This window comes from Coregonus clupeaformis, chromosome 6 (genome assembly GCF_020615455.1).
Source record: "Coregonus clupeaformis isolate EN_2021a chromosome 6, ASM2061545v1, whole genome shotgun sequence".
Lineage (NCBI taxonomy): Eukaryota > Metazoa > Chordata > Actinopteri > Salmoniformes > Salmonidae > Coregonus > Coregonus clupeaformis.
The window spans coordinates 41,173,345-41,187,582 of NC_059197.1; the positions used below are offsets into that span (position 1 = coordinate 41,173,345).

General features: G+C 42.4%; 1 protein-coding gene across 3 annotated transcripts; it reads right to left on the bottom strand.

Annotated features, from left to right (window-relative positions):
- Window positions 1-7,124: 7,124 nt before the first annotated feature.
- Window positions 7,125-14,176, bottom strand: LOC121567959 (dynein light chain 2, cytoplasmic). 3 transcript variants are annotated; one of them, XM_041878375.2, is made up of 3 exons: window positions 14,089-14,176; window positions 8,705-8,838; window positions 7,125-8,513 (listed from the first exon to the last, which is right to left on the bottom strand). In XM_041878375.2, exons 2-3 carry the CDS (start codon window positions 8,834-8,836, stop codon window positions 8,376-8,378), a joined length of 270 nt encoding a protein of 89 aa, XP_041734309.1. In that variant the 5' UTR covers window positions 8,837-8,838; window positions 14,089-14,176; the 3' UTR covers window positions 7,125-8,375. The 3 variants fall into 3 exon arrangements, with proteins under 3 accessions (XP_041734309.1, XP_041734310.1, XP_041734308.1); XM_041878376.2 differs by lacking the exon at window positions 14,089-14,176 and adding an exon at window positions 9,553-9,731 and having other exon boundaries at window positions 8,705-8,856; XM_041878374.2 differs by lacking the exon at window positions 14,089-14,176 and adding an exon at window positions 9,553-9,729.
- Between the last annotated feature and the right edge of the window lie 62 nt (window positions 14,177-14,238).

The following is a 14,238-nucleotide window of genomic DNA, read 5'->3' on the forward strand; positions in this document are numbered from 1 at the left end:
GTGTGTGGTGTTGTTGCCACTCAGCCCCATCTAGCCTGGGTATGGAACAACTGACAACTGACTAAATACTTCAGGTTGTGAATGTTGGCAACATTACCTCCTCGACACTGATTCTCAACACGGGGGCCCCACAAGGGTGCGTCCTCAGTTCCCTCCTGTACTCCCTGTATACCCACGACCGCGGGGCCTGTGGAAACGCCTTTTTGCGCAAATATTGATACAATAACCATCATATCGAAGTAAATTTGGAGTCACGCGATGATATGGTGTGTGGTCCTCCCACTACTACTCCGGAAACCATGCAGTTTAGGTCTATTAGGCTACAGATGAAATAATGTATGATGAACTTCACAGGGTGGTGAAAGTGCACGGTGACCTTGATGCTACTTTCCAATAATTATTTCATGTCTTATTATTATGGTGACATGATGATCGATGGTAGACTGCCGTTTGATTAAAAAATAAATAATCTCGCTCTTATCCATAATCTCATCATGTAGACTGTCCTACCCGCACAGCATATGCCTTCCTAATATTGACGGATGGCCTTTGGGTGATGGACACTTGTTGATACACAGCGGAAACTGTTGAGCGTGAAAAACCCAGCAGCGTCGTAGTTCTTGACACAACCCGGTGCGCCTGGCACCTACTACCATACCCCATTCAAATGCACTTAAATATTTTGTCTTGCCCATTCACCCTCCGAATACACATTACACAATCCATGTCTCAAGGCTTAAAATCCTTCTTCAACCTGTTTCTTCCCCTTCATCTACACTGATTGCAGTTGATTTAACAAGTGACATCAATAAGGGATCATAGCTTTCACCTGGATTCACCTGGTCTGTCACAAGAGGTACACATCCTCCTATACTGTAGACAAACCACTGACAAAGTCACTGTTACTCACTGTTCAGAATACTCAACACTCACACATTCTCTCAAAGGGAACTTATGCTTTCACTCTTAGGCCCTCATTCTTTTCTGAGGCCTCCAGATGACCCTAATCAGTGAGCTCAAATCTCTCCACTAAAAATCCCTATAGTCACTGGAAACAGTGCACAATAACTCTGCTGAGTTAACTGATTCTTCCCAACCTTTTAACATCCTCATGTCACTGAAAGGGCCAGATGGGAGGAAGAACATCAACATCCTCTGAGATAGTAAATGTGTTCCTCCAGGACTGGCCTAACATCAGAGGCATACTCTGTGTGTTTTTAGCTGATAGGAGTGAAACCCAGTGAGGTCGCCTGCTGCAATAGCCCATCCACGACAAGGACCGATGAGTTGTGAGTTCCAAGATGCCGTTCTGCACACCACTGTTGAACTGCGCCGTTACAGTGCCTTCGGAAAGTGTTCAGACCCCTTGTCTTTTTCCACATTTTGTTTTTACGTTACAGCCTTATTCTAAAATTGATTATAGTTTTTCCCCCTCATCAATCTACACACAATACCCCATAATGACAAAGCAAAAACAGGTTGTTAGTAGGGGTGTAACGATCCATCTACTACATCGATGTATCGATGTATATTCATATGATCCAACTACATCGATCTGTGCTCGGCGAGTTGGCCTTTTGGACAACATATATCGATCTAACATCGTTTTAAAATGTAATAAATCGATTGTATCGATACTAGGAAATAACCCATTGGATTTAAGCACGTCAGACTTTATATGCAGGGGTGCACATAACTGGTACGCAGATACGCAAGCGCGACAAAAATCAGGAATGCGTAATGCCACCTGTGTTACTACTACGCGCCTTTGCGTACTTGACCGATCTTCTCATCTAACCTTACACATGACATGTTGCTTCTCAACTACTGTCAGGGATGTCCAAAAAGCAACAGACATTAAGCAGCTTCTTTGGCGTTTCGCCACCTACAAAGAAACGCCAACTGGAGCCAGAGCCGAAGAAAATACTTTTTTCGGAAAAGTGGCTCCAAGATGTGCAGTGGCTTGAAGCTAACGATGAGCGCACTGAAATGTGGTGCAAGATTTGCCGCTCAAATCCACATCTAGCAGACAAAACAGGTGCATTTTATAAAGGCTCAAAGAATTTCAACCATCCTTTATTTGACAAACATGAAAAGAGCAAGGAGCACACGAATGTGGCGCAAGCCATTGCTAAAAGCTAGCCGAGAATAAATGTCCAGTCGCCCACTTGCCAGATGGCGAGACAAGCTGAATGAAGAACAGCGGCAAGCTCTGTTTAATATTTTTCTCTTTCCATAAAGCTAAACATCAGATCCATCAAAAAGCAGCCCCCAAAATTCAGCAGACTGCAACTTGGCTCGTAACTCCCCGCTGATGGTGTGAGCGATGCTAGAGCAAAAAAAAACTGCTGCACTGAATAAAGCTATGTGAAGAAAATGGGATCTCCTTTGTGGAACTGGGTAAGTTTCATAATACCAGATGGTCTGCATGGAGGCATGAAACACTGTTAAAAATATAAAGACTATTGCCAGCCATTAAAATGCAACTGGTTACCAGGTATTTATTTCAGTCACACTGGTTGAATTTTTGGCTAAAAGGTTACTGAATCGATTTCAAGTCACTGAATCGTTTCGGATCGTATCGTTCTAAATGAACCAATATCGTCCTTGAATCGTATCGACAACCACGAATCGTGATACAAATCGAATCGTTGTTAAAACGAATCGTTACACCCCTAGTTGTTAGACATTTTTGCAAATTTATTACAAATATAAAACGGAAATATCACATAAGTATTCAGACCCTTTACTCAGTACTTTGTTGAGCACCTTTGGCAGCGATTACAGCATCAAGTCTTCTTGGGTATGACGCTACAAGCTTGGCACACCTGTATTTGGGGAGTTTCTCCCATTCTTCTCTGCAGTTCCTCTCAAGCTCTGTCAGGTTGGATGGGGAGCGTTGCTGCACAGCTATTTTCAGGTCTCTCCAGAGATGTTCGATCGGGTTCATGTCCGGGTCACTCAAGGACATTCAAAGACTTGTCCCGAAGCCACTCCTGCGTTGTCTCGGCTGTGTGCTTAGGGTCGTTGTCCTGTTGGAAGGTGAACCTCCGCCCCAGTCTGAGGTCCTGATCTCTCTGTACTTTGCTCCGTTCATCTTTGCCTCGATTCTGACTAGTCTCCCAGTCCCTGCCGTTGAAAAACATCCCCACAGCATGATGCAGTCTGAGGTCCTGAGCAGGTTTTCATCAAGGATCTCTCTGTACTCTTCTCCGTTTATCTTTGCCTCGATCCTGACTAATTTGCAAAAATGTCTAAAAACCTGTTTTCGCTTTGTCATTATGGGGCATTGCGTGTAGATTGCTGAGGAATTGTTTTTATTTCATCCATTTTAGAATAAGGCTGTAACGTAACAAAATGTGGAAAAAGTCAAGGGGTCTGAATTGTATTCTTTTTTTTGTACCCCCTTTTCTCCCCAATTTCGTGATATCCAATTGGTAGTTACAGTCTTGTTCCATCGCTGTAACTCCCGTACGGACTCGGGAGAGGCGAAGGTCGAGAGCCATGCGTCCTCCGAAACGCGACCCTGCCAAGCCGCACTGCTTCTTGACACACTGCTCGCTTAAGCCAGCCGCACCAATGTGTTGGAGGAAACACCGTACAACTGGCGACTGACGTCAGCTTGCATGCTCCCGGCTCACCACAAGGAGTCGCTAGAGCGCAATGGGACAAGGACATCCCGGCCAGCCAAACCATCCCCTAACCCGGAAGACGCTGGGCCAATTGTGTGCCGCCTCATGGGTCTCCCGGTCGCGGACGGCTGCGGCCCAGCCCGAGATCGAACTGAGTCTGTAGTGACGCCTCTAGCACTGCGATGCAGTGCCTTAGACCGCTGCGCCACTCGGGAGGCCGTTTTGCCCATTCTAACATTGAATCGAACAGTAACTGAATGACTCGATGCCTGTCTGCCTGCTTTACATAGCAAGCCACGGCCACATGACTCACTGTCTGTAGAAGCAAACCATTTTCGTGAACGGGGTGGTGTAAATAAACGGGCCACTGAGTGTATATGACCATTGTAACACAACACTACAAATTAATGATTATATAACATATTGGTGTGTGCATGTAAGAAGGCAAAAAGGAACACACAGTCACACACGTTGATGATGAGTCAGTGCCCAGGGACATTGAGTTGGCAACGTACAGTGGGGTAAGAGCGGTCATCAGAAGGGAGCATAGCGTCCGGTACGTAACACGCAGCCTGGGACCAAGGACATTAGCATGTATATAGCTTTAACAGCCTTTCCAATTATATAATCTGTATGAGAACAATTTCACGTATATCTTACCCATATCACATGGCATCAAATAAAATTGTATTTGTCACATGCTTCGTAGACAACAGGTGTAGACTTACAGTGAAATGTTTACTTACGAGCCATTCCCAACAATGCAGATAGAAAAATAGAAAAAACTATAACACAAGGAATACATACACAATGAGTAACGATAACTTGGCTATATACTGTACATGGAGTACCAGTACCGAGTCGATGTATGAGGTAGTTGAGATATATATGTACATATAGGTAGGGGTAAAGTGACTAGGCAACAGGATAGATATTGCAAATGGCAATATGATATGGTAGTTTTACAAAAATTTGATGAATAACTAGCTCTATCGCCTGTCTGCTTTTCAGGACTGTTCCTTGAATATTTACAATGTATTAATCTGAATGAGTTTCTATAATCAGCAAAACACACCTACACACACTACTTTACAAAGTGACTGTCCAACAGTTCATTGCTGAATGACAGAACAATATAAAGCAGGGTTTCCCAAACTCGGTCTTGGGGTCCCCCCTGGGTGTGCGTTTTGTTTTTTGCCCTAGCACTACACAGCTGATTCAAATAGTCAAAGCTTGATAATGAGTTGGTTATTTGAATCAGCTGTGAAGTGCTAGGGCAAAAACCAAAACGTGCACCCAGGAGGGTGGGGGCCACAGGACCGAGTTTGGGAAACCCTGATCTAAAGTACAAAGCAGTCCAAAACTGTACAGCCACAGGCTATTGAGTCTGGTGCGACCCACTGCAATGTACTGTATCTCATCCATCGTCTAGCTCTTTTGTTATTCAAGCCTTGGATAGATTAACAGTGGAAGTAGAGATCCTTACTGAACGCTTCCCTCACCTGTCTGTCAGGTAACGGACCACACATTGAGGTGCAGTGTACAGTATGTGCTGCTGGAGACAAGAATAGTTACCATGCTGAGAAACAAAAGGCACATCGTTTTTATAATAACCACATGCATGTCTATAATTCTACTATAAAAATAGAGAACATTGATTCAGTCAGTGAACGTTTCCCTGCGAAGCCTAGGGTAGTATTTGTGGTCAGATCACATCCACTGGTCACGGTCTGTCCCCGCTAATAATTTATCAGTCACTTGTCCTTCACTTTGTCTTCTACCTATGTAGTCTTGCCTCCAATTGACCTCTGTGCAGAACTAGTGTCTTCTGAACTAGGAAGGGTAACATATACTGCCAATTGGTTGCAAAATCATGACTAAGATTAACATAACTAGGCCCTATTATCAATATTTTCACCTAATCAATATTACTGCTCAGTTACGGAAATAAACTACACTTAGGTTATTGGGGTTTGACACGTAGAGTTTACGCACTTGACTACTGAAAAGATCCAGAGAAGAACATATACAGTTGAAGTCGGAAGTTTACATACACTTAGGTTGGAGTCATTAAAACTCGTTTTTCAACCACTCCACACATTTTTGGCAAGTCAGTTAGGACATCTACTTTGTGCATGACACAAGTAAATTTTTCCAACAATTGTTTACAGACAGATTATTTCACTGTATCACAATTCCAGTGGGTCAGAAGTTTACATGCACTAAGTTGACTGTGCCTTTACAAACAATAGTAAGCAAGTATAAACACCATGGGACCACGCAGCCGTCATACCGCTCAGGAAGGAGACACTTTCTGTCTCCTAGAGATGAACATACTTTGGTGCGAAAAGTGCAAATCAATCCCAGAACAACAGCAAAGGACCTTGTGAAGATGGAGGAAACGGGTGCAAAAGTATCTATATCCACAGTAAAACGAGTCCTATTTCGACATAACCTGAAAGGCCGCTATGCAAGGAAGAAGCCACTGCTCCAAAACCACCATAAAAAAGCCAGACTACAGTTTGCAACTGCACATGGGGACAAAGATCGTACTTTTTGGAGAAATGTCCTCTAGTCTGATTAAACAAAAATATAACTGTTTGGCCATAATGACCATCGTTATGTTTGGAGGAAAAAGGGGAACGCTTGCAAGCCGGAGAACACCATCCCAACCGTGAAGCACAGGGGTGGCAGCTTCATGCTGTGGGGGTGCTTTGCTGCAGGAGGGACTGGTGCACTTCACAAAATAGATGGCATCATGAGGAAGGAAAATTGTGGATATATTGAAGCAACATCAAGACATCAGTCAGGAAGTTAAAGCTTGGTCGCAAATGGGTCTTCCAAATGGACAATGACCCCAAGCATACTTCCAAAGTTGTGGCAAAATGGCTTAAGGACAACAAAGTCAAGGTATTGGAGTGGCCATCACAAAGCCCTGACCTCAATCCTATAGAAAATGTGTGGGCAGAACTGAAAAAGCGTGTGCAAGCAAGGAGGCCTACAAACCTGACTCAGTTACACCAACTCTGTCAGGAGGAATGGGCCAAAATTCACCCAACTTATTGTGGGAAGCTTGTGGAAGGCTACCTGACACGTTTGACCCAAGGTAAACAATTGAAAGGCAATGCTACCAAATACTAATTGAGTGTATGTACATTTCTGACCCACTGGGAATGTGATGAAAATAAAAGCTGAAATAAATCACTATGAAAATTGTGAAAAACTGAGTTTAAATGTATTTGGCTAAGGTGTATGTAAACATCCGACTTCAACTGTATAATTTGCCAGCCAACATCAGTCCTGATCTGTCTCTACATTGTTCCTGTCTGGGGGTGTAGGAACATTACTGAAATAGTAATGGCCAATAGCCCAAAGAATGTGGTGGGCTCAACCCCCTGTAACCATCCATGGTTTTGAAGCAATGGCTACACATTCTACTGCATCGTCAAAGACATTGTTAAATTATCACAAAACTATTGAAAGTGAACAGAACACAATGAAAACAAGTTTAATCATTGACAGGATTATGCATTTTATTGACTAAATTAAGTTTCCAACTTTACTGGGCACCGTTAACCCTTTAAAGGGATACTTGGGGATTGTGGCAATGAGGCCCTCGATCTACTTCCTCAGTCAGATGAAGTTGTAGATGTCATTATGTGTTAACGCAATGACTGCAAGCCTGTATCTACTAGCAACTTCCATTGATTGCACCACCGCTAGTTAGCGTTGGCTCGCCAAACATAAAAATGGTATCCACAAGTTCATCTGACTGAGGAAGTAGATAAAGGGCCTCATTGCCAAAATATCCCTTTAGTGAAGTGCGATTGTACTCACAGGCCCATGAACTGAGAACAAGAGGTATGACTGTGCAAATCATATAGCAATTTGCAACAAACAGAATAGAAACAACCAATAACAAAGCAGACACAGTAAACAAATCACTGAAGATGAGAATTAATATTTCCTTAAACTATGAAAGTCTACAAAAGGACCTGAATGCCACCATTGTCCTTTGTTGCACAGCCAGAATAGGTTTAAGTATGGATGGTGTCAACCCTCTGCAAATGGAACCGCCAAGCCTCTAAACAAATCCCCAATCTAAAGACATCCAGATGTTAACATAGGAACTCTTCTAGCTTGGAATACAAATAGCAATAGAAAAATGCCAACACCCTCAGTGTGCCAGATGAGACATTCCACCTCTATGAGATATGATTGTGGGAAATGGGATCGATAACAGCAGTTGCAAACCTGGGAAGACATGTCCAAATACACTGCGCTAGTCTCACTTGTACCTCTGGCAATATACAGCCATTACAAACTGCTGTAGTAGTTCAATGTCTGGAGCAACTAAGCACATTCAAACGGCAGCACAGAAGTCACTGAAAACAAAACAGCTCTGGGGGAAAGCAGATGCACAACTACATTCTCTAGCTTTCCTTTATTATACAATCAAAGGCCACTGTTAAAGCATTTACAACTTAAGTATAACAAAATGTAGAACAGCATTAACAAAAATCTCTTCCAGTTGCATTTTATGGCAACTAGTGAAAAGTAGTATTTTTACTGTAACATATACACATTAAATATGGTACATCTTAGTCCATGCAGTTGCGCACAGCCAGTTGTGTATCATGGTAGGTTTTCATTTTAATATTTGAAGTGTGTGGGAAGTTGTGACATCAGCCACCAGTGCATTACAGTCCAGGTTGTGAGGAGGCACTCCAGGCCTAAGAGAACTCAGCCAGACTTGAAGAGGAGGATGGCCACCTGCCCCAAATAGAAGTATATGAAATGCTTTGTCTCATGAGTGACGTAGCTGCCGAAGTTCCTCCCAACAATGCAATGCCATGTAGGGTTATACTTCTTGTCAAATTCCTATAGGGATTAAACAAATTAAAACAGGGCTTTAGTCATCCATGACTACATGAGGAAGAAAATGACCTCATGGCATGCACATATTGTCCAATTTTAAACAGCTTGGACCATTGAAGACCACTATAATTGGAATACATAGGCCAAAGGCAGCAGGCCTGACTGGGTATGATACTACAGTATGCACATCTCACCTTCTTTATGTAGGCCGCAATGTCCTTTTCTATATTGTACTTCTCCATGGCCTGGGTAGCACAGTCCACTGCATCCTGCTGCATGTCCTCCGACATGTCAGCATTCTTGATTACTGCCTTCCTGTCAGTCATGCCTGCAAACAAGGTCACAACTAATGTTGTCATTATAGATACAAACTGACAAGTCTAGTGAAGTGAAAGCCTGAATTCACAGGTAACCCTTGCAACTATGATTGGCTTGCACTTTGATGTTCACCATTAACAGCGTACGGTCTTGTTTACTGTGAAAATCAAAGGACAAGCCAATTACGTGCCGATATCTGATACAATGTTGCAAACAACGCGGTTATATCAATGTCTCCGAATGTACTGGGCTACTTTGTATTTCGACACCAGTTTACGTTGAGTGACGACGACCCTGTGTAGGTTAGGTACAATACGAATAGGCTACTGAGAAACTCGATACAGGTCGAATTAAATTACAAGGCAAAATCACATGGCGACATTACGTTAATAAAATTAGGAATTTGTCCCCTGAATGATGCACAGTTCTAGTCTAGTGCAAACATCAATATACATTAACTACTCATTTAATTTCTACATAATTCCTTCAGATTATGGATGATTGAACAGGTCCGAGGGAGACCTGATTCGTGCCAATAGCTTGCAGGTGGTAGTGATTGCGCATTAGTTCATAGATTCATCTTTACGATTTAAATAAAAAAATATAAAAAAGGTAGGCTACCTTGTACGAGAAACTTCGCTTCAATAAAACAACCTGAATCGCCACCATCCATGCTAGTCTAGTGTGCGTGCGTGTAGACTACTAAATAAACATTGTAACTCACCTTTTGTAGCAGATGCTGATACTTTCCCCTTCAAAATCAGGTAATTCACCTTGGTGGATATAAAGCTTTGCTTACTTGCTAGATCGTTCTGCGACAAATTATTTTATAAGCTTTACTCAAAGCAATTGTGGGAAAGTGCCCGGGTAAAATACCTCCCCCGCCCTACACGCTGCCCTACGCCACTTGCCCTGCGATTGGCTGAGCTGCCACCTCTTCTTGTGTTGCGAGCATTTTCTAGCAGCTCCTCTCTGCCAGCATCTTATTTCATCCCATAATGCATCGTTGGTGAGGTAGGTAGAGAAGGACCCCTGGCAAGCTCAGCTGTACGGAGGATTTATGCTCAATGTGTAATCTTATTGATAGCAGCATCAATTAATGTATGAGTGATATTACATTATATAGGCTATGTTAATATCTTATCATAGAAATACAATTGTTGATAAAACAAGTTTACTGGAGAACGGAGACCAAGTAGAGACTTTCGGACACGGTGGATAATTGTATAATATAAGGCAGTTTATTCAGAGGTAAAGATATCTGTAAATAGCGTGCACGGACCCGTCCGTCAATCTCGTAGGGAGATATCTGAGAGCGCGCCCCCAAACATTGTGTGCTGACATTTTATACAATAAAATAAAGTAGGTTGATTCTAGGAGTTCTGATCTTCTGATTGGCCCTGATGAGTTGGGCGAGGTCACTTCCATTGCATTGGCTCTGAGTCGGGTTGTCTGTCTTCAGATGTTCAGCCTAAAAGAAGGGATTTTGTGTGTGCGTGTGTTATCAGTAATAATGTGTGTGTGTGTAATAATGTGTGTGTGTGTGTGTGTGTGTTTTGGGAAAATGTTCAGCCGAAAGAGGGGATTTTGTGTGTGCGTGTGTTATCAGTAATAATGTGTGTGTGTGTGTGTGTGTTTGTGTTTGTGTGTGTCATGGGAGAACTCGTGAGTTGGAAGGACTGAGAGACCTATGGCGTGGGTGTTGTTCTTAGCCACCTGCTGACAAGGCCGACAAGATAGAAGTCTTTGTCCATTGTATTAAATCCGAAGGCCCAACACAAGATGGGTCATGCACAAAATTTTAGCCAGACCAAGCTATAACATAATATATTTACTACGACACAATCCATGTTTCTACTGGACTTTATATTATCTGTGTGAGATGTATACTGAACAAAAATATAAACGCAACATGTAAAGTGTTGGTCCCATGTTTCATGAGCTGAAATAAAACATCCCAGAAATGTTCCATACTCACAAAAAGCTTATTTCTCTCACATTTTGTGCACACATTTGTTTACATCCCTGTCAGTGTGCATTTCTCCTTTGCCAAGATAATCCATCCATCTGACAGATGTGGCATATCAAGAAGTTGGTTAAACAGCATGATCATTACACAGGTGCACCTTGTGCTGGGGTCAATAAAAGGCCACTCTAAAATGTGCAGTTTTGTCACACAAGACAATGCCACAGACGTCTCAAGTTTTGAAGGAGCGTACAATTGGCATGCTGACTGCAGGAATGTCCACCAGAGCTGTTGCCAGATAATTGAATGTTAAGTTCTCTATCATAAGCCGCCTCCAATGTCGTTTTAGAGAATTTGGCAGTGCTTCAAATCGGCCTCACACCCGCAGACCACGTGTATTGCGTTGTGTGGACGAGCGGTTTGCTGTTGTCAACGTTGTGAACAAAGTGCCACATGGTGGCGGTAGGGTTATGGTATGGGCAGGCATAAGCTACAGACAACAAACACAATTGCATTTTATTGATGGCAATTTGAATGCACAGCGATACCGTGACGAAATCCAGAGGTCCATTGTCGTGCCATTCATCCGCAGCCAATGCACAGCCCCATGTTGCAAGGACCTGTACACAATTTCTGGAAGCTGACAATGTCCCTGTTCTTCCATGGCCTGCCTACTCACCAGACATTTCACCCGTTGAGCATGTTTGGGATGCTCTGGGTTGACGTGTATGACAATGTTCCAGTTCCCGCCAAGATCCAGCAACTTCGCCATTGAAGAGGAGTGGGACAACATTCCGCAGGCCACAATCAACAGCCTGATCAACTCTATGCAAAGGAGACTGACTTGTTTTCTGATCCACGCCCATACCTTTTTTAAAGGTATCTGTGACCATCAGATGCATATCTGTATTCCCAGTCATGTGAAATCCATAGATTAGGGCCTAATGAATTTATTTCAATTGACTGATTTCCTTATATGAACTGTAACTCAGTAAAATCTTTGATATTTTTGCATGTTGCGTTTATTTTTGTTCAGTATACAAGCACGTGTGTTTGAAATGACATTTTCTGGAATATTTTACATTTCCTCACTACTGCATACAACTCATAAACAGGCGGTGTTATCACTTATTGCTGAGTTGATATTCAGTTATTTCATACAACCCATGGGGCCATTTTCCTGATTAAACCTAGTCCTGGTCTAAAAGGTATAGTCAATTAATAATCTCCATTGAAATATACTGAAAAAAAATATAAACGCAACATGGAACAATTAAGATTTTATTGAATTACAGTTCATAATTAAATCAGTCAATTTAAATGAATTCATTAGGCCCTAATCTATGGATTTGACATGACTGGGAATACAGATATGCATCTGTTGGTCACAGATACCTGTTACCTATAAGTTGCGTCAATTCAAATCTGGTATTGGGAACAAAAGAGGTCAATACACGTCTTCTAAAATAGCCTAGTATTTTAATTAATGCAAACCACTTCAATGGTAAATATGATGTTCGTATATACGGGTCCACTGAAATACCACGCAGGGCACTCAGAGAACTGATCCATTGTTCTAAGTTCTTCTTCAAATACTCTGACAGAGATAGTTCCCGCTCCCTGCTGGCCAATCAGAGTAGAGACTGAGCGTGGTTTAGACTTACTCAGCCAATCGTTGGCGCACAGGCTGGTCCCAGCCCCTTGGCGCTTCACTGTTGCACACTGTTGCCAGGCATAAGTTGTTATCATCACAACTTGTAGTCAGCACCTTTTTGCAGTACACGTCCTTGAGCGCGGTTTAACAAAGAGGCAGTGTGTATGTGTCTGTGAGAAATACAAGTCTGTCTCACCCTACTCCCTAACATTCCTCACATGAAACACAGCTTATGTTAAACAATTTATATCAGTACAGTACAAATCTATTATGTTTAATCATTAATGCATTCTTTCTAAGCTAGGCATCACATCCAGTTATAAGAAAATAGATCCCCACATACCTTAAAAGGTAGGGCTGTGGATCAGAAAACCAGTCAGTATCTGGTGTGACCACCATTTGCCTCATGCAGCGCGACATCTCCTTCGCATAGAATTTATCAGGTTGTTGATTGTGGCCTGTGGAATGTTCTCCCACCCCTCTTCAGAGGCTGTGCGAAGTTGCTGGATATTGGCGGGAACTCGAACACGCTCTCCTACACGTCGATCCAGAGCACGCCAAATATGCTCAATGGGTGACATGTCTGGTGAGTAGGCAGGCCATGGGAGAACTGGGACATTTTTAACTTCCAGGAATTGTGTACAGATCCTGGCGACATGGGGCTGTGCATTATAATGCTGAAACATAAAGTGATTGCGGCAGATGAATGGCACAACAATGGGCCTCAGGATCTAGTCACCGCATCTCTGTGCATTCAAATTGCCATTGATAAAATGCAATTGTGTTCATTGTGCATAGCTTATGCATGCCCATATTATAACCCCACCGCCACCATGGGGCACTCTGTTCACAACGTTGACATCAGCAAACTGCTCTCCCACACGACGCCATACACGAGGCCGTCCAAATTCTCTAAAACAATGTTTTGGTAGAGAAATGAACAGTACATTCTCTGGCAACAGCTCTGGTGGACATTCCTGCAGTCAGCATGCCAATTGCACGCTCCCTCAAAACTTGAGACATCTGTGGCATTGTGTTGTGTGACAAAACTGCACATTTTAGAGTGGCCTTTTATTGTCCCCAGCACAAGCTGCTGTGTAATGATCATGCTGTTTAATCAGCTTCTTTATATGCCACACCTGTCAGATGGATGGGTTATCATTTATCTTGCCAAATGAAAAATGCTAACAGGGATGTAAACAAATGTGTGCACAACATTTAAGAGAAATAGGCTTTTTGTGCATATGTACAATTTCTGGAATATTTATTTCAGCTCATGAAACACGGGACCTACACTTGTTGCGTTTGTTTGTAACTTTAGTAGAGGACTAAGATGAATCTATGTCCGTGAAACCGCCCCATGGTGTATAATGTAATACATTAGAGTAGATGGTCTACTGGGTTGTTCTTCAATTAGGCCTACAAATAAGCATTTATCTTCTCTTATTACATCATAGGGCCATGAAGTTAATCTTTTACCTTAATTCAAAAGAAAAACAAACTAAAAACCAGGTATGTCTTTTCAGGACTTTATTGAAAATGCTAAACTAAAAGAGTAAAGTCAATTTAAGTAAGAAAAACAGACTGTAACTATACTTAATATAATCCCCAACCATCCCAAATTTGAATCCCTTATTTACCAGACTCCTACGACTCCTTGCATCCTTTGATCCAACTTCCTGGTCCTCAGTTTCATTTTCTTACTCCAAAAAACGTAAATAATCCTTATCCTTTGACTCTGCGCAAATTTACCGCTCAAAAATTGAAATAAACTGGGCCATTCAAAAAGT

What these genes read in the sequence shown, in the direction of transcription:
- LOC121567959 (XM_041878375.2), bottom strand. Translation starts at nt 8,836, where the DNA reads ATGACTGACAGGAAGGCAGTAATCAAGAATGCTGACATGTCGGAGGAC. An exon ending in TTGCGGCCTACATAAAGAAG is followed by an intron (nt 8,514 to 8,704) that starts GTGAGATGTGCA and finishes TAATCCCTATAG; the next exon opens with GAATTTGACAAGAAGTATAA.